At 44.8% G+C, this 23,294-nt stretch overlaps 1 protein-coding gene across 1 annotated transcript in view; it reads right to left on the minus strand.

The window, feature by feature from the left end:
• Nucleotides 1–17,258: 17,258 nt before the first annotated feature.
• The window catches only part of ENPP6 (ectonucleotide pyrophosphatase/phosphodiesterase 6), a gene marked incomplete at both ends in the record, with an annotated part of 29,995 nt that continues 23,959 nt past the window's right edge, over nucleotides 17,259–23,294 (minus strand). The window contains 3 exons of the mRNA XM_082281968.1: nucleotides 17,259–17,482; nucleotides 18,273–18,396; nucleotides 22,426–22,563. Of these exons, the coding sequence (XP_082138094.1) occupies nucleotides 17,259–17,482; nucleotides 18,273–18,396; nucleotides 22,426–22,563 (486 nt within the window). The remainder of the gene's footprint in view (nucleotides 17,483–18,272; nucleotides 18,397–22,425; nucleotides 22,564–23,294) is intronic.

Here is a 23,294-nt window from a genome sequence, read left to right on the forward strand (position 1 = left end):
ACTCCCTGCACCACCGTAAAATGACTGTTACATGCGAAACAACGTTCACTCAACTTTAAAAATAAAAATGTATTGGAAAACAAATATTTTAATGAAAACCATGGCCTAAGTGCTTGCCAGCAGTAGTCATTGTTAGAAAAGAGAACAAGCAAACCAGTATTCAGAGGCCATCATGAACACAGATAATACTTTGCACTTAAATCACACATTTTTGCCTGAGGGTCTTGAAGCACTTGCCTGTGAGGTAGGCAGAGTTCGCTGACCCTACTTTTTGTCTGGGCCCCTTGGAAAAAGCAAAGGCTGAGAGTCTGCAGACTAACTTATTGACTAGTTGCTTTTTTAAAGTTACTGAAGTAAGTTTAACAGTTAACCAAAGTGTTCCATGTTTATACTCTGAAATTATTCTTTTGATGCATTCAGTTTATTTAAGTAAGAAACTACATTACAGCCCTGCAGACACTCTTGGATTAGCAGTTCCAAAACCAAGTTTGCAGTCATACGAGTACTGGCAGCAGTGGTTTTAGAAACAGTTATGTTAATTAAAAATTTGTTTTTCAAATACATTTTGCAGTGCTTTTCTCAACACAATTGTTCAAATTGTTTTGCTGAGAAAGCAAATAGCACTCCTAATCTGGTGTCATACCCACAGTTTACAATTATCTTTGCTCTTCTGAAGAAAACTGTACAGTATTAGAGAGAAAAGTTCTATTTTTTACGAAATTCTTTTTAAAAAAAGGGTATATATCTAAAATGTTCCCCCCAGCATAAGTAAAGTGCATCATTACTGCATGAGACACTTGCAGTGGACCCACCAAAAGCCAAGCTGGTGCTAGAAGAAAACGGGACTATCACACTTCTTTTATGGCGCTCTAAACGTTGGTTTCAGTTATGCGCGTGTAAATCTGGCATAACTGCCCTGATCTCCGAGGATCTGAGAGAGATGGGAATGGGTCGTTAACTCCATTGAAGCTCATTTCTGAGCTGAGGGTTTCCGTGTTCCTCCCCCGCCCCAAGACACTAAATGCAGAGAAGGAGCCGAAGGCCACGCAGCTGGCTCTGGAAGGGCAGCCTGGGCTGAGTCCCTGCTGAAACGCACAGCCACCCAGCCGGGATCCGTGACTGCTGCCAATGTGCCCCGCCTCGGAAGGGTGATTGATTTTCCATGTGGTGCACTGCCCTCCTGTTGTATAGCGGTTAGAGCCACCCAAAGGATACCCACCCAGAAGTATGAAAGGGCCCTTGGAGTAATTGGCACAGATGTTACTTTTATGTGTGGAGGAGATTTTAAGTTTAAAGGGATCATAATTCTGCAGGTAATTTTCTGTGAGTGACTGAATGTGGCTGTTGCATTAGGTTTAAATGAGTTAATAAATGCAAGTGGGACTTACTGTATGTTAGAAGGGAGTTTTGCAGCCAAGACTGCCTTGTATAAATGTGTTTGCACTGAAAAAAAAATTTAAAAATTACTTGGTCTCTGGTTGCTGTAAAGGTCATCCAAGATGGATGTTCTGTTTATATTGTATAGTATTTCATATGAAATAATTGCAGTTCATGAAATGTCTTCCCTAACGTTACTGATTTATAACAGCACATTTGTAACATGGTTTTTATTGTGTCAGTGTACCATATTGTAAATGATGATTACTTGTCATGCTTAGTATAATAATTTAAAGGAAAAAAAAGGACAGGGATTTTTGTAAGTCTATATTTGAAAGTCCCTCCATATGGTAATATTGTGTTCATGTTGTTTATGTAGTGTTGTGTGAAATATCCATTTTGGATTGTGTTACTTTTTAAGATATTAAATAACATTTGGTTATATGTTCTAAGTGGATTCTTTGCACTCATCGGTGGTTTTTAGAGAGTATACTTGTATTTCCGTTTAACATGCTGTTTCTCTCCCTCACTTAGGAAACCTTGCACAACAAACCAGAAATCTCAGAAAAACAAACATCATATCAACTTGCTGTCTTCTCCTATGCTGTATAAAAGCTCTTTGGGCCATTAAGTAGGAGTGCAAGGGAGAAAATACACCTTTTTTTGTGGTTTGGATGGGACATGAAGTTGACAGCTGCAGGGGGAATGCGATCTCCACTGAGTGCCCAGCTGAGATGCACCCATAATCCAGGAAATGAGAAGTCTATTAGGACATCCTGATGCCAAGGGCAACAGGTGTCAGGTCCCTCTTTTCCTCTCCTCTCCATCCTCATGAGCTAAAGGAGGACCTGGTGCACACACCCAAGAGAAATGGTTCTAGCAAGGAGTTTTTTTCACATTCTTCAAGAAAGCTGATAGCTGCTGAGTGGAAAGGCCCAAGTGGACAATGTAACATTCAAGTGCCATTTTCCAACCCTCTCTACCACCTGGAAGAAGGTTTGGAGGAAGTTTAGGGTCCAGGAGATTTGCCAGAGCTGTGCCATGAGAACTGCTGTTTGCCAAGGTCTACTATGAGAATTTACAACACTTACAAGATAAAAAACAAAGCATCTCTTGGAAATAGGTGCTGTCTTAAGCACCTTGGCTTGTCACCTACTAGTGGCCCATACTACTACCATGCTATTTCTAGTCTTTGCTCATTCCCCTTCATCCATCTGCTTCCACTATAATCAATCTCCATGAAATTATGCATTTTGACTTAAAGGGGAGAAAAAGCCCAAAGCCAGACAGGGTTTGGTTAGGGTTTTATGCCATCACTGACCTAGTGCCTTGCACAGGCAAAGTCAGTTTTGGGTTTTGGTAAACTCAGATTTTCAAGGCCTTTTCACTATTACTGGAGAAGTTTGCAAGCACGATCTCCCCCTCACAGAGTGCTTTGTTTTTGTTTCTATCCTTATGATGTGCTTGTATTTTAGGTGCTAAATTAGGCTAATCATTCATTACCTAGAAAGGAGCTACTGTTGTCCAAAGTTACCACACCTTGCACTTTAAAACTTGCTTGGAAGCCTGGCTTGAATTCTCTTTGTACTTACTCTGCTGACAGGTAAACTGAAGATCTTGATCAAGTGGCATCTTTTTGGTGAAACATGGCCTATAACGTATTGAAAATGTCTAGGGCCACTGTGTGGCTGAGGAAGTACTTCTCCTGCTGTTAGGTCATGCCTTTCTGCTGAGAGCACTGAGTAGATTTACATCCCTCTGCATCTACAGATATCTTACATCTGTAAGATAACTTTTTTGAAAGATCTTCTCTCCATATTTTTTCTCCATCAGCCTCTCAATTGTTTCTTTAGTCTTGTTTTCCTCACAACTTGCTTTCTAGAATATTCTTCTATTGAATCCCCTCATCTTCTACTGCTTTTTGACATTTATTCTCCTTCAGGTTGGGATTTTTTTTCCCCCTACATGTTACTTGACACAAGAGTTCTTCTGGCCCATTTCTCATCCTCCCCTCTCAAAAGGTCATCCTAATCTTAGAGTGTCTTTCTCCCACTTTTCCATTACTTTCCCTTTCTCACTTTCCCTGCTCATCAGAAAGACCTTAGAGAAGAAAAGGTGGTCAGCTGCTTCAGGATAGTTGCTCCTGTCAGCACTTCCCTTCAAACCATGATGTTGCAGGTTTTTCATTTTAAAAATGTTTAGGAATGTAAATATGCCCCCACTTTTTAGTCCTTTCTGTTCTCTTCTTTTGTCTGCTGCTCCTGATTTTTTTAAAGACTATGTGCTTTTCTGTCCAGCATCTCTGTGCTTTGTGGGCTCAAAGAGAAGAACAAAACCCCAAACTGCACTGGAACATCAGGTCACATCTGTCTTCCTCAGGCCATCAAGCAAGGCCTCAGGTGAATGCTTAAAAAAGCAGTTTATTCAGCTGTGCTTTGCGGAATGGATATGAAGAAAATGGCTTACATTTACTAGCCTTTCCTAAACTGCAGGGAAGGTGCCCATGGCTCTGACACTCCTGTTTACTGTAGCTAGTACTTGAAGAGAGAAGGGTTTTGAGCAGTCAGTGATGCTAGGGCTTTGATAACTGCCTGTGGTTTTGTGTGGAGATGGCTGAGCTTGCATTTATAAGCAACTTCCTTCTATGCCTGTAGGTCCTCATGTTTAGTGTAGTATTTTTAGCCCAGCTGTCACAGAAGTGATGAATGGGGACAGGGAACGGGAAATCCCAAGTACTTTTTTTTAACATCTTTTTTCTTCTCTCTCATCCTAATAAGCACATAAAACCCAATCCTGTTCTGCCAGCTATGTGAAAGTAAGCAAAGACAGTAAATAAATTTACCAACATGACTGTGCATACACTGAAATAGTTATGTACCTGGGCGGCTTGCCTGCTTAGGGAAACCTGAAGCCTTTTGTTTTGAGTTCTCTCAATCTCTCTCCTCCTGTCCCTCTGCTTGTTGCTGGTAAAATTAGGTCAGTTGCCTTGTAAGTGCCAAAGAGGGTCATGCTGGCAGGAAGCTGCAGAAGTAGCAGCTTCCAGTGTGTTCAGTAGTGTACCAGTAGTGTGAGGACGAGCAGGAGCCAGTGGCCTCTCCTATGGATATAGGCTTTCCTCATGCAGAAATCAAAAGGTACACCAGCACTGGCACTTCAACTGCAAGTGGGGCTGTGCTTCAGCAAGGGCTGTCCTGGTTGCCCACACTCACCATGCTGTAGTTCCAGTTGCAGTCACTCAGTCTCAGCACAGATGGGCTGTACCACTTGCTGATGAAACTTCTGTACCGGAGGATGCACATCAGGAGCAGAGCCACAGCACTACAACCTTTTTGGGTCCTGTTAGCTGGGTTTTTGGAAAATGAAGACCTAAGTAATTAACTTTACAGGGCAGCTTGTGCACTGGAGGGGTGTGAATGCAAACCCCATTCCATGACCCAGGTACCTGGAGCCTGCTGTCTCTGTCTCCACCATGCACACACTGCGCACGCACCACTGCGCAGTGACTGCTGGGAGCAGCCATCAACACTGCAAACTTGAGGACTCAGAAGTGCAAACCTCCGGGCTAGCTGTGCCGTAGGATGGTGGGCAATGACAGGGCCAAGGACAGCAGAGAGGGACATTTGACTTTCTGGCTATGGCAGTTGGTAGATGTCCCTGCCTCCACAGTGAGGTCCCCCTCTTCCTTCCGCACCGTTGTTCCTTGCTCAGTAGCCTTGAACCAAATCCCTGGTCTCAGCTTCCTCCCTGAAGAGCAGTGGGGCCCCAGCCCCTTGCTGCCACTCACCCCCATCATGGGGAGGCTGTGCTGAGAGAAAACTCTGTCCAGTTTAGTGCAAGCCTCTGGCTCGGGCCCAAAGTGAACCTGCCAGAGAAGTCCTGTTTGGCATCCAGCTGCTGCAGTTTATGCTTCTCCGTGACAGAAGCTGGTGATGACTTTCAGATACTTGTAACTGGTCCAGCTGTAACACTCACCTAAAGCATGACCCTGTCAGAGCTCAGTAAAACAGTAACCACCTTTTTTTTTTTTTCTTTTTTCTCTTCTTTTTTAACCTCAAAAATGCATATGTTTTTTTCTTTTCTTCTAAAGGAATGCTGAAAATTCCCAGGGAACTCTGGGTTGAGGCAGAGGTGAGATAAAATCTGTGGCAGAAGCATCAGGGCAGGCACCACAAGGAGGAGAGGGGCAGGAGCCACTTTGTCCATCATGATGCAAGTGCACAAGGCCACCCTGGTGCCCAGCCTGAGGAACAGAGGTGCCAAGTCCACAGAGGGACCCCAGCTGGAGCCTCGTCCACTTGCCTTGCCCCATGGAGGAGGAAGAAGACACATCCAGCCCATGAAGTAGAAAAGGAAACCTAAAAAGCTCCTCAGCTCTGTTGTTCTGCTGCCCCATGGCTCCTGTGTCTGGCAGGCTGGCAGCCCCCCAGAGCTCTCCCTGGCACCGTGGGCCATGTTCCATCTAGTCTAGATGGGACTAGTGTCCCATGTTCTCCTCCCCACTTACTTCTTACTTATGAACAAAGTCACTCTTATCTTCTAACCACAGTGCTTTATTTGTCAGTAGTTGCCAGGGGACCCTGGATATTTATTATTAATTCATGATGAAGAAATTCAGGAGTCTTCACACTTAAGGGAGGCAATATATTTATTGTTTCTCCTTAAAGGTAGACCCTTTTCCTTCATGGTTTTATTGTTATCTGTAACCCGATATGGAGAGAGAATTATCTCTCATGCTTTGCTGTTAGGCAGTAGACAAGTTTCACCAAATCACAGTTGGTACAGAAAAAAAAACCCCTAAGTGAGAAACCCACTTATATTTGCAGACAGAAGTAAAAAAATAAAATCCCACAAAACTAAAGCTTTAGAGAATGGCTGACAGCTTTGAAAAGCTCTTTCACTGCATTTAAAACATTTGCCTGGAGATGAGTGGACTTTTCTTGATCCAGAAACAACTGAAAGACTATTGCCTTAAAATATTTAGACCTTTGCAGATTTCAGAACTGTTAGTCTTTCCAAAAATTAGTTGCTTGGGATATTGCTGAAGAGGAAGCTGCCTTTTTTAACACTGGATTAGTAGTAGGTCGTCAGGTCCATTCCGTTGAGACCACCAGCATCAGTCTCAAGACAGAGAAGAGCAACTGGGTTAGTCTCACACATAAGGCTAAAACCAGAGACTTCTGGCTTTTTTTTTTTTTTTTTTTTTTTTTTTGGTAAAAAGAAAAAGAATAATATACTCTCTAGGCTATATTGACAGGTAGCATGTGAATTCTGTGTCTCATGAGTGCTGCCTTGTGCCATGGATAATGCAGTCAGGGGTGCAACTCTGGCATGGGTCTCCATGAAGAGAGGGGTCAGCAGGCAACCAGCTTCTGCCCAGATTTATTCCAAATTGGGATCTCTGCAACTGAAGGGGAAGAGAAGGGAGGTGGATACTGTTCTCCAGAAGGAAAATGAGACAATTGGAATATCAGGGCTTAAAATCCCAAGAGAGTTCACCAAAATAAAGAGGAAAACTGGAGGACAGAGGAATGTGAGGATGTACTTCAGCAGGGGAGTCATAGTTGGGACCAGCAGCTGAAGAAGGAAGATCAGTTCAAGAGAGATGAAAAAAGTCTTTGCATCATTGGGAGGCCAGAGGATCCTGAGCTCTCAAAAGCCAGCTAAGATGGGGAACTATGTGTGCCTGCCTTCATGGTTTATACAGACTTAAAATAAATAGCAGCTGATACTGGAATGTTCTGACGTGTCTGTGGTTGTACTGTAAGCATGTGGTGTCCCTGAGTGATGCCCAGCAGGGGCCAGGAGACAGTGCAGCCACTGAGGGCAGCAGGGGCTGCCTTTCCTGGAGGTGCCCCACTCAAAGGCAGAGTGGGGTCCTGGAAAAAGTCCTGTGGGAAGGGATGGAGAGAGATCCTGGCAGGGGTCATCTGGCAGTCCTGTCATGCGGACTCCTCCTCTCTGCCACCCAAATGCAATGACCCTCCTCACTCCTGGTTAACTCCTGGTCTGAAGAACAACTTGCCACCCTTCACCCACTAGGTAGGAACTAGGCACATCTTGCAAACCTGGTGAGATATTCCCCTCTGCTCAGGCAGCCCCCTAAAACACAAATTGTAATTGCTTGTCTCAACCCATCAGCCTCCCCCCTCCTCATGTGTGCAGGAGGTTTCTGCTCCTGCAAGTTTTGGTCACTCTCAAGGCACCCACATTTGTCTTAGAATAAAACCTTCTCCCTTTTCCCCCCCATTCTTATCATACATGCAATAGCTTCCTGTTCATTCCCTTGCAACGGCTGCAGAGTGCCTCCAAGCTTATTTTGTGTCAAAAAAACCATCTCCTCTCTCTAGCAGGAGAAGGTCTGTGATACATCCCAGATGTTTGCACGTGGCAGCAGTAGCCAAACACGACAGATTACAGGAAGGAGATGGATGAGCAGCAAGCAATTTCTTCTCCTCTTGTCCCTTCTTGGAGGCGGGGAAGTTTAGCTGTTTGCTCTGTTTGCCATGCTGGTACATGGAACCTTTTAAACATCACCTGAAGGCTTCTCCATTTTTAGTTGTGACTGTCATGGGGGACTGGAAGGGGGATGCAGAACAGGTTCAGATCATTCTATAAGATTCAACTTATATTTTCTCTTTATTTACCTGCTGCTGGTTCCAAATTAGCCCACTCCCATCCCTTCTAACAGAGGAAAAATGCTGGCAGAGACCATCTCCACCCTGTGGCTGCTGTTAGTGTGCTCGCTACAGCCTCAGACTGTGTTCCTGGCTCTCTCTGATTACATCCTTTCTCCCACCCTTGCAGGATTTTTGGCAAAAAAATCCTGCTTTTTGAGTCTGGGCTTGTTCCTGGCCAGCTGTGGCCCTTGTCCCTGGCCGAGACTGTGGATGATGAGCTTGTTATAAAATAATTTATTCAGTCTTAGGATGCATTTGTCATATGAAAGCTGTTAGGCCAGAGAGGGTCTCCATGCTGCAATGACTACCTGTGCCCAGGTACAGAGGAACTGTGGATGGTACTTTCTCACAGTGAAGCTGCCCACCTGCCTTATTATTTGTCATTCTGGCTAGGATGGCACTATTAGGGCTGTCGCAACCCACACTGGTGACAAACAGCAAGTGGTGGAGGGGATACACAGGAAGAGAGCTCCTTTTACACGGAAAATTTCCTATGCTTCAACACTATGCTGGAAATAGGGCCAACAAAAACAAGATTTTTTTTCCAAGAGAGAAGTGGCTTAGAAGAGTCTCAGCTTCACTGAGTCAGGCAAGTGGCCGAAAAACTCTTCACTAGAGAGATCTTTTTATTTAGAGGCTGAGACTGGTAAAGACCCTGTCCACTCTGTCCTTTTATCAGCAGTCTCAAATGAAATGCTGTTTTGCTCAGCTTCCTGGAAGGATGCCAAAGCGTAACGTTAAGAGGAGTGCACCTTTCCTATGGACAAGGAGGAAAAAAACAACAAAAAAAGTAATCTATAGTGATCTGTGCTGACAGCTTTTTCCTAGAAATAGTCCACATAATTCACAACAGGAAAGAGATTTTTATCAACAAATTACTTCAGAAGAAGAGACTGATGGGAACAGTCCCTTGGCCTGCACTTTGATGGAAGGTAAATTCTACAAAATTCTGTCCCAGTGATGCCTCACACACACTGGGTATGTGGAGAGAGGTGGGGTAGGAGTAAATGTGTGAGGAACAGCACTGAGAAATTGTGATGACAATCATGGGGACATCCTTTTCCAAATGGGATGAGGAGCTCTGGCTTGTACTGATTCATGGGGTTTTTTTGCATGGCACTATTTATAATTTTGCTCACACTTCCTAAATGGTAGCCCTAATGGAAAATTACAAATTCCTCATAATCTGTCATGTATCTGAATTATTATCTGTGTTTTCAATGGGAAAAACTACCATTTTCTTGACTGATTTAGAACAGTGAACACTGGAGACAATGAACTGACCAGGAACAATGAAGCACTGTACGTGAAACCTGGCTGGATATTACCTGTTGGATTGGAGGTCATTGAAGCTGATTTGGGAAAATCCACCCTTGAGCTCATCCCTTGCCTTTTCCATCACAGGGTACCACAGGCAATTTCAGATGTCCTTTCAGACATCCTCGAATGCAGCTGTCCCCTGGGCACCAGGGGAAGCTGTGTGACACACAGAGCAGCAGCTCCTCTGGTTTTGGGGGTCCTTCAGTGAGGGCTTCATTTGGAGCCTGTCTGTGGCAGCTCTCCAGGGCAATGGGGATGTGTGGCTGTCACCACTTTGCCCATCCTACATGGTAAGGCGCTTCACCTGACATGGAGCAACCCCCTGTGGAGAGAAGGTCCTGTTTCTACTGCCTCAGCTCCTACACTATTTATCCTCCATCCTCCTCCTTTGTATTCATTTCCTGAGCTGCCCTAGCTGTCACATCTGCACAGTTACCAGCTGGCTTCCCATTTTTAATTGCCCTCAGTGGACTTCTTCAAGAGCCACACCTGCTTTTGGGGGAGCCTTAATTTGTCACTGTCCAAACTGGAGCAGCAAGCATTTAAAATTCAGCCTCTATGAGTGTGTTGTATTTCTTCAAGTGCGTGATTAATTGCTAGGCCCTGACAGGCTGCATTCAGCTATTTCTGCATAAAACAGAGTCTGTCTTCTGCTGGAAAGCTCCCCACATTATGGATATTAAATATTGTCTTGTCCGAAGGACTTGGGTTTGTTCATCCCATTTGTTCTTGATGAAAGAGGTTGTATGAAACACAAAGAAAGCTCGGTGCCCTCACAAGTTTATTCTGTTTAGAAGGTGGAAAACAGTTACTTTTCTTTGTCATAAGTGTTCTTGTAAGGAATCATTTGAGATTAAGGCAGGAGGGGATGTTCCATATAACCCCACCCAGCCCCTGCAGCAGTGTAAGTGTAACCTTGTATAATCCAGCCCATAAACTGCTTGAATTCCACCTTAAAAGACATTAAGCTTTATTTTTTTCCTCTTACACAGCTGCTGTTTGAAGGCTGCTTTAAAATCTTAGTTTTTACGCCCAGAACTATTTCCTTGTTATATTATATCTGTGCTTGGAGAATCTCTCCATGGATGGGCAAGGGGTGCTTTCCCTCTCTCTTACAGAATCTACGCAGTTGGGATGTGGTCAGTGGGCTTACCCCTCTCTCAGCCCTTGGACTCTCATGGAAAATCAATGAGCTGTAAGCTAAAAACCACATTCCTGCCTACTCTGGCAAGCAAGGAGACAAAATCTTGCACCCCAAAGCTCCACCTGTGTGGAGTACATGGATAAAGTGTCAAGTGGGAGTGCGATTTACAGATGAATGGATGGATGGATGAATGAATTCATTGGGAGGCAAATAAGCCCTTCAAAAAAATTAATGTAAGATTTGTCAGAGCCTCCTTCTGCCCAGGGATCATGTAGAGGGTGTGAGGCACCTCTCAGAAATCAGAAGCAGGCTCCTGCTGAGTCACGTTGTAGGGTCACGTCCTGCAGGGGTAAAACCACCCTCAGTTGGGGATACAGTGAATTCCAATGCACTGGTTTTTTCAGTGATGTAGGATGAGCAGCACGTTGGACCACTGAAGAAAGGTTAAGACTACTTCTAAGGGACACATGGCCCAGTTATATACACTTATGTGGCCAGGAGAGCCTTTGCATGGAGGCAGCCCAGTGAGAGCAGCAGGCTGGCTGGGTGTTCAGCAGGGATTGTGGATGATCCCCTGCAAGCCTGACCTGTGTTGCAAAGCCTTTGCAACAGCTTTGCAACAGTGATGCCACCTCGGCCTCCTTTTTTCTGTCTGGCAAGGAAGCAATGACAGTGTCTCCAGCCAATTTTGAGGCTTAATTAATGTTCACCAAACAATATATCTGAGTGATGAGTTACATTTTAGTGTATTATTAATTTCTTGAGAAAAACAGAAGGATGCTCAAGAGCTGTCAGTGCCCACTCAGCCACAGAAAATCACTCATGTGGGAAATACCCACACGGTCCCAGCAGAGCATGCTGACATTTTGGGGCTGGCTGCCTGCAACCCCTTGGTGAGGGACAGAGAAAGATCTGCCCCTTGCTCCTGAAGACGGATACAATCCTGATATTAAAATGCCTCATTTGCTGTGACCAAGGGAGGATCAGAATCAGCTCCCCGGAGCTCAGCTAAGCCCTGATCTGTGCTAGTGTGGAAAGTGGGCACTGAATTTCCCCCATCTCAGCCCACTCTTCATATCCTTCCTCACCATTTCTTTGCTACCTGTGACCGTTTTAGTCGGAGTTCTCCTGTGCTGACAAAAGCTCAGAGTTCTCAGTGTGGCACTGCTGGGACATCTGACCCAAGGATTCTGCGTTCAACCTCGAGCCAGGCTGCAACTGGCCACAAGTAACAGAGAGCTGTGTCACTTCCCCTACTCCCCTCCTCCTCCTGCTTTTATGTATTTTGTTTCCCACGAGTGGGATCAGGCTTTAATGACAACAGAGGCAGCTCGAGATGCAGCCTCAGTCCTGAGAGTGGGGAGTACATCCAGCTGACAATTGGATCATTTAGGGCCGCATACACACCAAGGTCTTGCTGAGCCCATTCATCCTCCTGTGGAAACAGGAGCAGGTGGGAGGCTTGCTCTGAGTGCTACATGGAAGCAGCAGGTTTGGGGTGGGGAGAAATCGGCCATAGCGCAAAGGGTGACAGGGAGAGCTAAAGGGGAGGAAGAGGAAAAGTTGCGATGAGAGACACAGAAGGAAGGAAAAGTCCCAATCCTTAGTCTCCTCACTAAAAGCAAGGATTTTTGTCCCAAATGCGCTGTTTGAGGGCAGGCCGGCAGGGGGCGCGGCCGGGCCGGGCTCCAGGGGCTCCTCCCGCCGGCCCTGAGGGGCTGCGGGCTGGCCGCCTCCACCTTGCGGGCTGGCCGCACGAAAAATGGGCAAGCGAGGGAGAGAAGCAGCGTGTGGGGAAATCTGTGTCCCGTTCTGGGCTCCTCAGTACAAGGGAGACATGGAGCTCCTGGAGCGGGTCCAGCGGAGCGCAACAGGGATGATCAAGGGACCGGAACATCTCTCTTATGATGGAAGGCTGAAGGGAGCAGGGCCTGTTCAGCCTTGAGAAGAGATGACTGAGAGACCTCATGAATGTCAGTAAGTATCCAATGGGAGGGTGTCAAGAGGATGGAACCATGCTCTTCTTCATCGTGCTGAGCAATAGAACAAGAGGCAACGGGCAGAACCTGATACGCAGGGAGTTCCACCTGAATGTGAGAAAGAGCTTCTTTACTGTGCAGTGACTGAGCACTGGAACAGATTGTCCAGAGAGGCTGTGGAGTCTCCCTCACTGGAGATATTCAAGAACGAACTGGACACAATCCTATGCCATGTACTGTAGGATGACCCTGCTTGAGCAGGGGACTTGGAACAGACAACCCGGTGTGGTCCCTGAGCCATTCTGCGATTCTGTGACTTCCATTTCCAGGGCCCATTGGGCCTTTCCCCTGCCCTGCCACTCCCAGTTCCCACCCTGCCCCAGCCTTCCGAGCCAATGGAGCACACCGCACTGTTCCAGGGCTAATGCTGGTGGGTGTGTTCCACCCTGGAGTGTATCTGCAGGCCCCGTGAATGACAGGTCCCTGTCATGCCAGCCAGGGCAGCAGCCTTCGTGCAGTGGTGTGGCTGCAGCAAGGCATTCCCCGCATCTCGGACAGATACCTGACTGGGGTAGGGAGAGACCAGGGCAGGCTGCCTGGCAGCTCATAGTGGTTTCCTGATGAAATTGGGCTGGCAGAGCTGAACTGGTGTAATTGATACAGATTTGGGATAACGTCATACAGTTTTTTAAGTCCATAGCAATTTCTGTGTATTTGAAATATCAGAATAATCCATACAGTCCATATAATCCATACAGTCCATCTCTATGAAACTTGAGAATTACTGTGTCCAGTCAACTGTAATTCTGAAATGTTCTTATTTTTGAACCTTCCCTTAACTTAGGTGTGTTTCAATGCTTACACAAAATGTGTTTTTCTGTGTGTGTGAAAGTTGTCTTTTAAAAGCTGTTAAAGACTTCTTATGCTAAAATGTACGGTTTCAAACCTTCTTCTTCATTAGATGTTTTCTTTAAAAACTCCTGTTGGATTTGCTGTGTCCTGCCCTCTCTGCCACAACCCTACAGGGAAAAGAAGGTGAGGAAATATTACAAGGAACTTTTCCAATGCCTTTTACTTCCCAGTGGACAGAGCTCATTTGGTCTGTGCCTCCCCCTGAGGTGTATGGTTTAACATCTGACAGATGCCACAGCACCAAGCCTGACAGAGTTCAAGAAGCCTTTGGACAATACTCTTGGGCACATGGTATGACTCTTGGGGATGATCCCGTGAAGGGCCAGGAGCTGGACTTGATGATCCTTGTGGGTCCCTTCCAACTCAGAATACTCTGTGGTTCTGTGATATATTGTGATGTATTAGTTAGAAGACATGGAAGATGACTGGCACCGCAAAATCTTCTCATTCGCCCCTTATTTGTGAAGTCTCTGTACTTGTGAAGGGTGCAGGCTGGTGTCTGGGCCAATGGGAAAGTGTCTCCACAAGGCTGCAGTCTGTGCAGGCAATGCAGGCTGCATCCTGAGGGATGCTGGAGGCCTCATCCACTGAGTCTTGGCCAGCCATGCCATTTGCATGGCCACCAAGATCATTGATAAAAAGGCTCAGCTTATTTAGCTGTGAAATTTCCTTTTTTGGCACTGTTATGGGGAGCGGACTGAGACTTATTCCTGTGCAGGCAGACCCTCGGCACTTTCCTTTTCTGAGGACCCATGTTCATGGAACATGAGGGGAGCATCTCCAGCAGACCTTGGCTTTTCTGCTGGTTCAGAGGGAGTCCTGCTGTGAATTAAAGGACTTGATGGCATATCTGCACTGGTCCTCTTCTATCATCCACTCCCTGCTCTGTGGTCAGTTAATACAAGGAAAAGAAGATAAATTCCACTGAGTAGGCTTGGAGACTTATTTCTATTGAATTAGTCTCTTCCATGGACATTGTTGGTTTGTGGAGCTTAGAGTGGAATAGGGCCCCCTTGTCCTTCAGGCCTGTAGCTTTGGTTTTTGAGGTCTTGTTGACATTTGCACCATCTCCCACTGGAAAAGGGGGGCTCTGCAAAGCCTGAATCTACTGCACCCTCATACCAGTGACAGTGCTCTTAATTTCTGTGCAAGCAGCTGATGTGATGGTGACACACTGGGCTTAGAGAAGTGGGTCTGGAGAGAGCATCCAGGGCTCACCCCTCTTCTTAGAAGTGCAAAATGTTTTGTCGTGTCTATTGGCTAGTGGGAATTACATGTCCCTGAGTGGATGTTCAAAAGGTTAAACAATGAAATACATCTGGAAAAAAGGACAGCATATACAAGATACATCATCTAGTGTGATGCATTTAATGTCCTTAATTCACATGCTGACAACTTTGCCATTTCTAAACAATGTTATCATTCATCTTTCTGATAATTAATCAGCACAAGCTTCAAACACTGTTTATCACACTTTGATGCAGCAATTAGACAAGAAAGGCAAAGTGTTGAAGGGAAGGTTTTGGGCTGTTTTCTTCTTCAAAAATCTTACAGTATTTACAAAGATGTGTTTTTTCTAACACCATTTTTAGAATTATTCACTCATTCACAATCAGTCATTGTATAAAAACATCATTCAGAAATAGGTTTTAAAATACACCCACCTCCATTGCATAGTATACAGAAAAATAGGCAAGAGTTAAGACACTTGATTTTTGAATGAGAACATGAACTGATTCAGAGGTACAACATTTCTGAGGAAGAAAGATGCACTTTTCAAAAAATAATGAGCTGTAGTTCTCCTAAAGCTAGTGAGCTTCTGGAAGGTCTACCATCAAATTTTCCTTTTACAGACCAAGTATCTTTTACTGTACACACAATGCTTGCCTTAAGGCCAAATAAATCATATTGCAAGTGGATTAACCTTCAGTATTTGCATGTGGACACTGACAAAAATGAGTTACGCAAAGTACTCACAAGGATCAGTGTTGGTTTCCTGTGTCATGGCCCATCTGTGGAACAACTCAAGGGACCCAATTTGTTATTTTCAATTTCTGTTTGTATAACTGAGGAGCTGAATATACCCTTATACCTTTAGAAACATTTATTCTGTAAGAAGACCTTGGGTTCTGCTTGCTGGTAAGATTTAAAATGGCAGGTTGTGGAGGGGTTAGCAGGCACTGATGGCTTCTATCCTGTTGATTTTCAGACAAAATTTGGTAATTTGGTTATCTTGTATGCTGATCTTTTTTTTTTATCCTTTAAAATTGTGCTCCAGTGATTTCATTGAGCCTGGTCCATTAAAGAGCAACAGGGAACTCTGAACAATAGGTGCTTGTTTTACAGCTACTGCAAATGCTTCGAAAGCTCTAAATTGCCTTTTATACTCAACAGTCTAATAACAAAGACTGATTTTTTCCATTTTTTTCCCAATTGATTTGATGGTTCACTTGAGCTTTAAAAACACATTACATAAATCTTTACAGCTAATACAGAAGTCTTTTGTCAAGTTTAATTTAGTGTTTGGTTTTTTTTTCCCCACAGTGTAATCATTCACCCTTAAACGTACTGTACCATACATACCCGGATCGTGCTTAACTCTGGATCCAGAAGATAGAAAGTCCTAGAGCTTTGTTTTTACGTGGGGAGGGACCTCAATCCTTCCAAAGGCAGTTTGTTGCTGAAAGCTCCTGGTTCAGAGGTATATCAGATAAAGCACTGTGCACACCCGAAGGCACCTCCGGCAACAGCTCTATCCTCTCCTGCTGTTTAATTTAACTTTACTGTTACAACTTTGCTTGTGCTTGATAGCCCATGGTGGAAATGATCACTAGGATTAGCTGGGAGGGTGAGATATCTATCAGTGTAGACCTCTCTCCCTGCTACAGAATAAAGGGAAATGCGCTGGTCACCAGGCAGAGGGATAGAGAGCAAGAGCTGGTGGAAGAGCACTAAGTGTTGAAAAACCTTCAGAAGTGCAATTGGGTATAAAACATCGAAACATGAGCAGATGATATTAACTTCACCCAGAAAAGCAGAGAGGGTGTTAAATGCCAGGCTTTTTCATCCCATGTTTTCCTGACCCTTGTGTGTCCAGATGTCTATTCATTTTCCCACTGGCTTTGAAGTGGAGGATTTCTGTCACTCTGCCCTTTCCCAGCCCTCCTCACTGCTGTGGTCCATGAAGAAAGCCTGGCCTTGAAAATGGGCAGAGCCAGTACTCATGTTGGTGAAAATGAAGAAGGAAAGGCTGAGAGAAGTAGGATGCTCTCACTGCTCTCCTGCTGACCCGCCTCCCTCGGCATTATGGTCACTCAGCAAAGCTCTTGGCCATTTGAAGACTGGGTCAGTATAGACAGGGCTTGGCTGGTGCTGTAAGGAGATGGGGCTCTGCTGCTGATGGAGCTGGAGATGAAGGGGTGAATCAGGAAGAACCCAGCTAAATGCAAAGAGGTTGGTCTCCACTCCTGAGCTTCTCAGTACGGGGAGCCAGGGTGAGCTCCTCAGTGAAAGATGCTGGGGTGGGACATGCTTGATGCTTATGGATCCCCATGTGCACCCACCAGAAAACTTTATGGATAGCCAGCCAACTCTGCTCTCCTTGCCAGTGCTGTAAATCTACGTGAGCAACACCATCGTCCCTGGCTGTGTTTGGAGCAGCACAAAACCTGGCTTCATGTTAAAAGCATTGTAAATGCAGGATGGGTCAGATTCATGCCTGGTGGAGCACAATGGAGGAGTGGGGGACAGCACTCTATTAATGAAGCTATTATTCAAATGAAGAACTTTAAAAAAAACAAACAGAGAAGGATGGAGTTGCTGGTGACACTGACTGACATTGTTCAGGGATCACAGTAAGGAGATCTGCCTGGCGAACAGGGAGAGCAGAGCTAGTGCCGGGACACAGCTGCTGCACGGGGGGAGCGGTGCCAAGGGGGCTGTGTTTCGGAGCATGCACTCCACCCTGGACCAGGAGCCATTGTTGGGCAGTGGCTGTATTCCTGCCAGGCTGCACATGATGTTGTAAACATCCACGGATCTGATGGGAGGTGCTCGGTAGTTGGATCGGAAATCTGCAGACAAAAGAGAGGAGTTGGCATCATGCAACTTGGGGCTCAGCCCTTGGAATGTGGGGTGCTGCAGGGCAAGGGCTCCTTTGCCTTTCCTGGGACTTGCCCACCAGGCTGGGATGTGGCATGCTATACAATTTACAACATAGCTCAGCAAAAACATTTTAAACAATTTTATTCATTATTTTTACTTCTAGACCAATTTTATTCTAAAAACTAAAAAAAGCCCTGAATTTCTAAGTACAGAAGCTACTGTGTGTGCTTGGTAGATTTAATAGCCTGACATAATTGTGTTGCACATTCTGCTTTCACTCCTGTCTGCAGCTGCAGCCTGGTGCTCTGCCCTGTTTAAAGGGCCTGATGAAATGGAAACCAGGAGTTTTGTGTCTGCCTGTCAGACAGGTGGGTGAGGTATACTGCAACCTTCCCAAATAAAGTGCCTTGCAGTAGCAAGTCTGAATCCCCTGACAAAAGCAGGGTTCATGTGTTTCAAATAGAATTAAAAGTTTAGGCCAAAATTTGGGAAAAGAGAGCAAAGAGATAGTAACTGCACTGGGACATCAGAGAGAGGCTGACTAAATCCCTTCACATTCTCTGCCCTGTTTCTTCAGCTATGAAATAGATGCAGCACAACAAACCTTCCACAGTGAGGAAATCCTGCCATCTATTTGTAATTTTTGGGTGTCGCAGAGTGCTACATCAGGGTCCTGATGTGCCAGGGGCTGCAGGGATGCAGGGGCAAGGACCATGGGGCTGCAGGGGAAGTGGAACACCAGGGATGGTGGCACTGTACCTGGTCCATATGCGAGGAAGAAGCCTCTCATATCCATGAGCTCGTTGTCATAGCCATGCCAGCCATTCTGCCAGGCCTCCTTCCTCCCTGTCCCATTCTCCCAGTAGGGTAGCTTGTCCCTGCTCTGGGTAGCAACAGCAGAGTGTGGTTAGTGCCTGCCTACTGGGCTGTGCTGGGGCACTGTGGGATGCCATGCTGTGTCTCCATGTGCTGTACCACCCCATCAGGCTCCCACACTGTGCTGTTATCTGCACAGCAGCTCATCCCCAGGAGGGGTGACTCCTGGCTTTGCTGTGTCAGTGAGTAACCACCTCCCAGCTGAAAGGGGAGGACAACTCACGTAAATTTCTGCCACAAGCACGAAGTACCACAGTCGTATGTGACACATGTAAACAAGGTGCTGTCCCTCTCCCCATGCCTGCCAGCAGCACTGCTCTCCCACCCAGTGCCATGCACTTCTGTGGGTTTGCTGGTGTGTTGTTCTGCCCCACATGCCATTGACACCTTAGAAAAATAAGTAATTTTTGCTCCATTTGACTAGTCAGCCTAACAATACAAATATCACCCCTACTAGGTATTTTCTAATTATTATTTCTTCTCCCTACTTGTTTTGAAATTAAAGCACGAGGTTTGCTCCAAGGAACACTGGCTCTGACCTAAGACAGTCCCACTCTCTGTGGCCTAGACTCTGTTTTATTTCCTTACTCAGTGGATCTACACTTCATTAATTTGTCATTATAAATCTTATTCTTCCTTGCCCATATTGCCCTTAAGATGTTCTTTTAAATTCTTTCCTTACTTTCTCCTGCTTTGCATTAACAGCTCTTACCTACAACAGTGCCATATATGTCAGAGCAGCAGTCCCTAGGGGTTGATCAAAATGCTGGACCAATTTGTCCATGAGTTTCTTCTGTCCCATGCTCCTTAGAGATAGCAGCAGATGTGGCACTCCAGATTACCCCAAAACTACTGCAGGAATTTCACTTAAACAAAGAACATCAACTGGCAGTTCATCAGACCCTAACAATAATTTCTCTGATAATTATAGAGAAGGAGCTGCACAGTTCTCTAGAGTGTCCAGGTCTGGCCTTTACACTTGGGCACAGAAGCACAGAAGATGCCCCAAAGGAGTTTTCCACATTCCCACCTTGGGCAAGTGGTGCAGCAACTCCTGCAGATGGTGAAGCAGATTAACTGAAGATCCCTTTCCTTTTAGAAACATTTATTTCATCTGATTTTTGTCTTCTTCCGTAAGGAATAAAATTGACTGCACTGAGGACAGCAGTAGTGATGACTAAGAGGTGTAGCTCTTCCAACTCTTTTCCAGGGGAAGTCCCTGTTTCTTCATATGTAATACTCAGCAGATGTACCAGATAATTCCAGAATACTACAGAATGGGTCAGATTGAAAAGATCGCAGTGGATCATCTGGTCCAATCTTCCTTCTCAAGCAGGGTTGTCCTAGATCATATTGCACAGGATTGCATTCAGACAGGTCTTGAACATCTCCAGTGAGAGCGACTCCATAGCATCTCTGGGTAGTTCCAGATTAAACGAAACTATTTTAACTGACAAATTTCTTTTCCTGTCCCATCTATTTCCCTGACAGTGCTCAGAGCAAGCCAAGGAGAAAACAGACTCCTTCTCCTCTTCCTCCTTATGCTGTAGTTCCTGCAGTTCCTGGGGACTGAGCATGCTGCTCACCATCAGGCAACCTGCACAGCATTTACCAGCCTCAACTTCAGACAAGTGAAGTCACATTAAATTTGTGGTGGTTCTTCAGCAGCATCTTGACATTGCCATACCTACACCCCTCCATGGTCCTGTCAGATGTCCTGGACACAGTTGCTTCTCCAGAAATATCAAATGCAGGAAGAGGTAGTGTGCTTTCCATAATCACCCAGAAACCAGGAGACACCTACTCCCAACAGAATGTGCAGTCAAAGGCACAGTCATTTCCATAATTTCTGGTGCCAGCTGAGTCAGAAAACATACTACTAACTTTAATAACTGCAGTTGAAGTGACAGCTCATGAAATGGAACCACTAACAGCAGTAGCTTGAGGGACAGGACTGTGCAAGCATCCCAGCACTGCCCTTCTGGAGCATCAGGCTCTGCCTTACAGCAAACCCCACAAACTCCTGGGGCTTCTTTGGAGACAGGGAGCTGGCAGCATGCTGATGTGCCTGCTTGACAAGTCCAAATGGGATGGAGGACTCGGACAAGATGTAATTTTTCATACTCAGACTAAGCCTGGGCTAGCAGTCCTCCTCCAAGATGAAACAGGCGTATCTGGGACTGCAGACAATGGACTTTTCCCTGCATGTGCATGTTTAGAAAATGTACTGCAATTGATCTCTAAACATTGGGAAAGTAAATGGGGATGTGTACAGAGTGAGCATGCAGCCCTGAGGGCTAACACCATTGTTGCACGCAGGAGAGCAGTTGGGGGATCTTCTGCTTGAAGGATGGGGACCACTCACTCAATGTGAAGGGAACAAGGTAACATGAGCAGATCAGCTTTGATACAGAGTGAAATCCCTCCTCATCCTGCTTTAACCAAAATGTAGATGGGCTTTAGTTCCTATGTTCCTTGATGAGGAAAACAACTTTTCTGATACACCCCCTTTGTCTCTTTCAAAAACCACCACCACCAACAAAATCCCCTTTTTCAAACAGCTTTTAGCTATCCACTAGCAAACAGAGAGTTAAAAAACCCCGGGAGCATGACAGGGAAGAGCTGCACATCCTCTCTTCAGTGGTTTGGGCAGGAAGTATAATAGAAGGCTCAATTATTTCTTTAAAAATATGACAGGAAACTTTCATTTTCATATCCCATTCACAGATAATGAAAATGTACCAAAGAGAAGGAAAATCTGACAGCATTAATGAGAGGACATTCTTGAAAATCAGAAACAATGGGAAGGAATGGGCAGAGAGACAGAAATAATTATCATAGCAGCAGTGTTTGCTGCACTGTTATTAAGGTTTGTCAGAGTTTCAATGATTTTTTTAAGTGCTTTTTTATTTTCTACAGAATATGTAAAAACGTTCTGTTTTGAACTTTCATACAAAAGAGTTTAGTTGTAATTTTTAAAAATAATTTTGGAAAAGATGTTTCAGATTCCTACTTTACCTGTCTAAATTTTAACTCGGCTTTTTAAACTTTTTTTTTCAAAATCAGAAGTGTGGTACTCACCCATCTGTACTCAAAAAACATCAGGTTTTTTTAGAGGTGCATTTTTATTCAGCTGTAGAAGCTACTATGCTAAATTCAGGTTGGCTAGTGAGAAATGTGGTAGTGTGGACTGTCCTGAGCAAAGCTTGGTGAGCAGTAGCTCTGAAGGTCATGAAAGAAGATGCTTGGCTGAGTTACAATAACTTGCAAGGCAATGATGTGCACTGGCTATGCTGGGACATGAAAGAAACCCAGGACTCCTTGGTTCTGTTGCCAACTTACTGACCTCATGTATGGCCTTGGGCAAAGCACTTAATACCACTCCTCAGTTTACCTCCTTAGAAGATATGCAGTTGCCTCACCCTCTGAGATGTGCTGAGCTGCAATTAGTATCTGCAATGTGGAGGTGCCTGGTAGTGACATAAGCAAAAATAACACAACAATTTATAGTAAAAAAATAAGTTAGTATGAAAAATCTCTTCATGCGTGGGTTCTCTGCTTAACAAGTTCCCAGATTTTCAGTGTGTTCACTGGGCATCTCTGAGGAGTAAACGCCCAGTCTGACCCTTTTGAGACTGGAGAGCTTGGGAGAAATGGGGCGCTTTTAGGACAGTCTGGCAGGTGGAAAGCCAGGCAGAAGGAAAAGTTGCCACAAGGTACTGCTGAATGGAGGGATAGTAAGGACTCTTTCTGTGCCTGAAATGAAGGTAGATGGCAGGGGGAAGAAGAGTAAGGCAACAAAACTGGAATGTGAAACACGAGAACTACTCCTGCTTTATGACAACAAAGAAAAAAGGGTCATCCTGACTATTTAACTGTCAGCCTTTAGGAAAGCTGCAATTTCTTTAAGTTCTTTTAAGTACACAGCAAAAATTGACATTAGTTTTGTAGTTAGCCCATTGACTTTAACTCAATGATCAGCAATATATTGCACCTTTTCACACTCCTGTGTAAGTATTTTGCTTCTATACTTTACCTCTACTATGAACCATCCTTCTTCAGCCACGAGAGTTAGGGGAGACACAAATTTTCCTTTTTTGTAGAAAAACCTATTTGGAATATCCTGTATGTTATAAACATCCATGTGTTGCACAGCTTTCAATTTTTGATATATCTGCAAAGCAAAAAAATGTTAGAACACCATATGGCTGTAAAGATGATAAATACACCCACGGGTATATGGAAACACCTGAATTTGAAAAATGGCTAATCCCCTGTAATAGCTAATCATTCAAACCAGGACTTTGCCTGTCCAAAGATCGTGGCTGAACAATACCTGCTCATGTGGTTTAGGAGATTCTGAAAACTCAGATCATAAACACGTAGGAATGCGTGAATTCATGTATTATATGTATTTATAATACACACATTCACAAATGTATACATGTGAGTATACCAGCCTACAGAAACAGACCAGGAGAAACGACACCTTCACAGGAAGCAGTAAGTGAAGTGGTGAGAGACACTCAAAGGCACCATGTGGACTGTGTACAGGTGTGAAAAAATGTTATTATTGTCTTTAGCCTCTGCCACTCATTCCCTCTTTGTGCTCTTGAGTGGAGAATTATTGTCACCTCCCCTGTGTTTCTTGCACTTACCCAGTCAATCACTATCAAGGAATTGATAGTGCTCAGTTATCTGCTTTGTTAGTTATCTGATGTGAGATTAATTAGCCAAAGCCTGCAGCTTTGAGTCTGCACAATGTCATGCAAGTCGTTTATTAATATTAATCATACTGTCTGGAATATCACACAAATGTCATTAAACCCCAAATTATTCAGAAAATAGATTTCAAATGCCTGAAAAATATGTTCATATGCCATAAAGAAGGCAGCTATTGGAGTC

The sequence above is a fragment of the Coloeus monedula genome (genome assembly GCF_965178545.1).
Source record: "Coloeus monedula genome assembly, chromosome: 5".
NCBI classification, from domain to species: domain Eukaryota; kingdom Metazoa; phylum Chordata; class Aves; order Passeriformes; family Corvidae; genus Coloeus; species Coloeus monedula.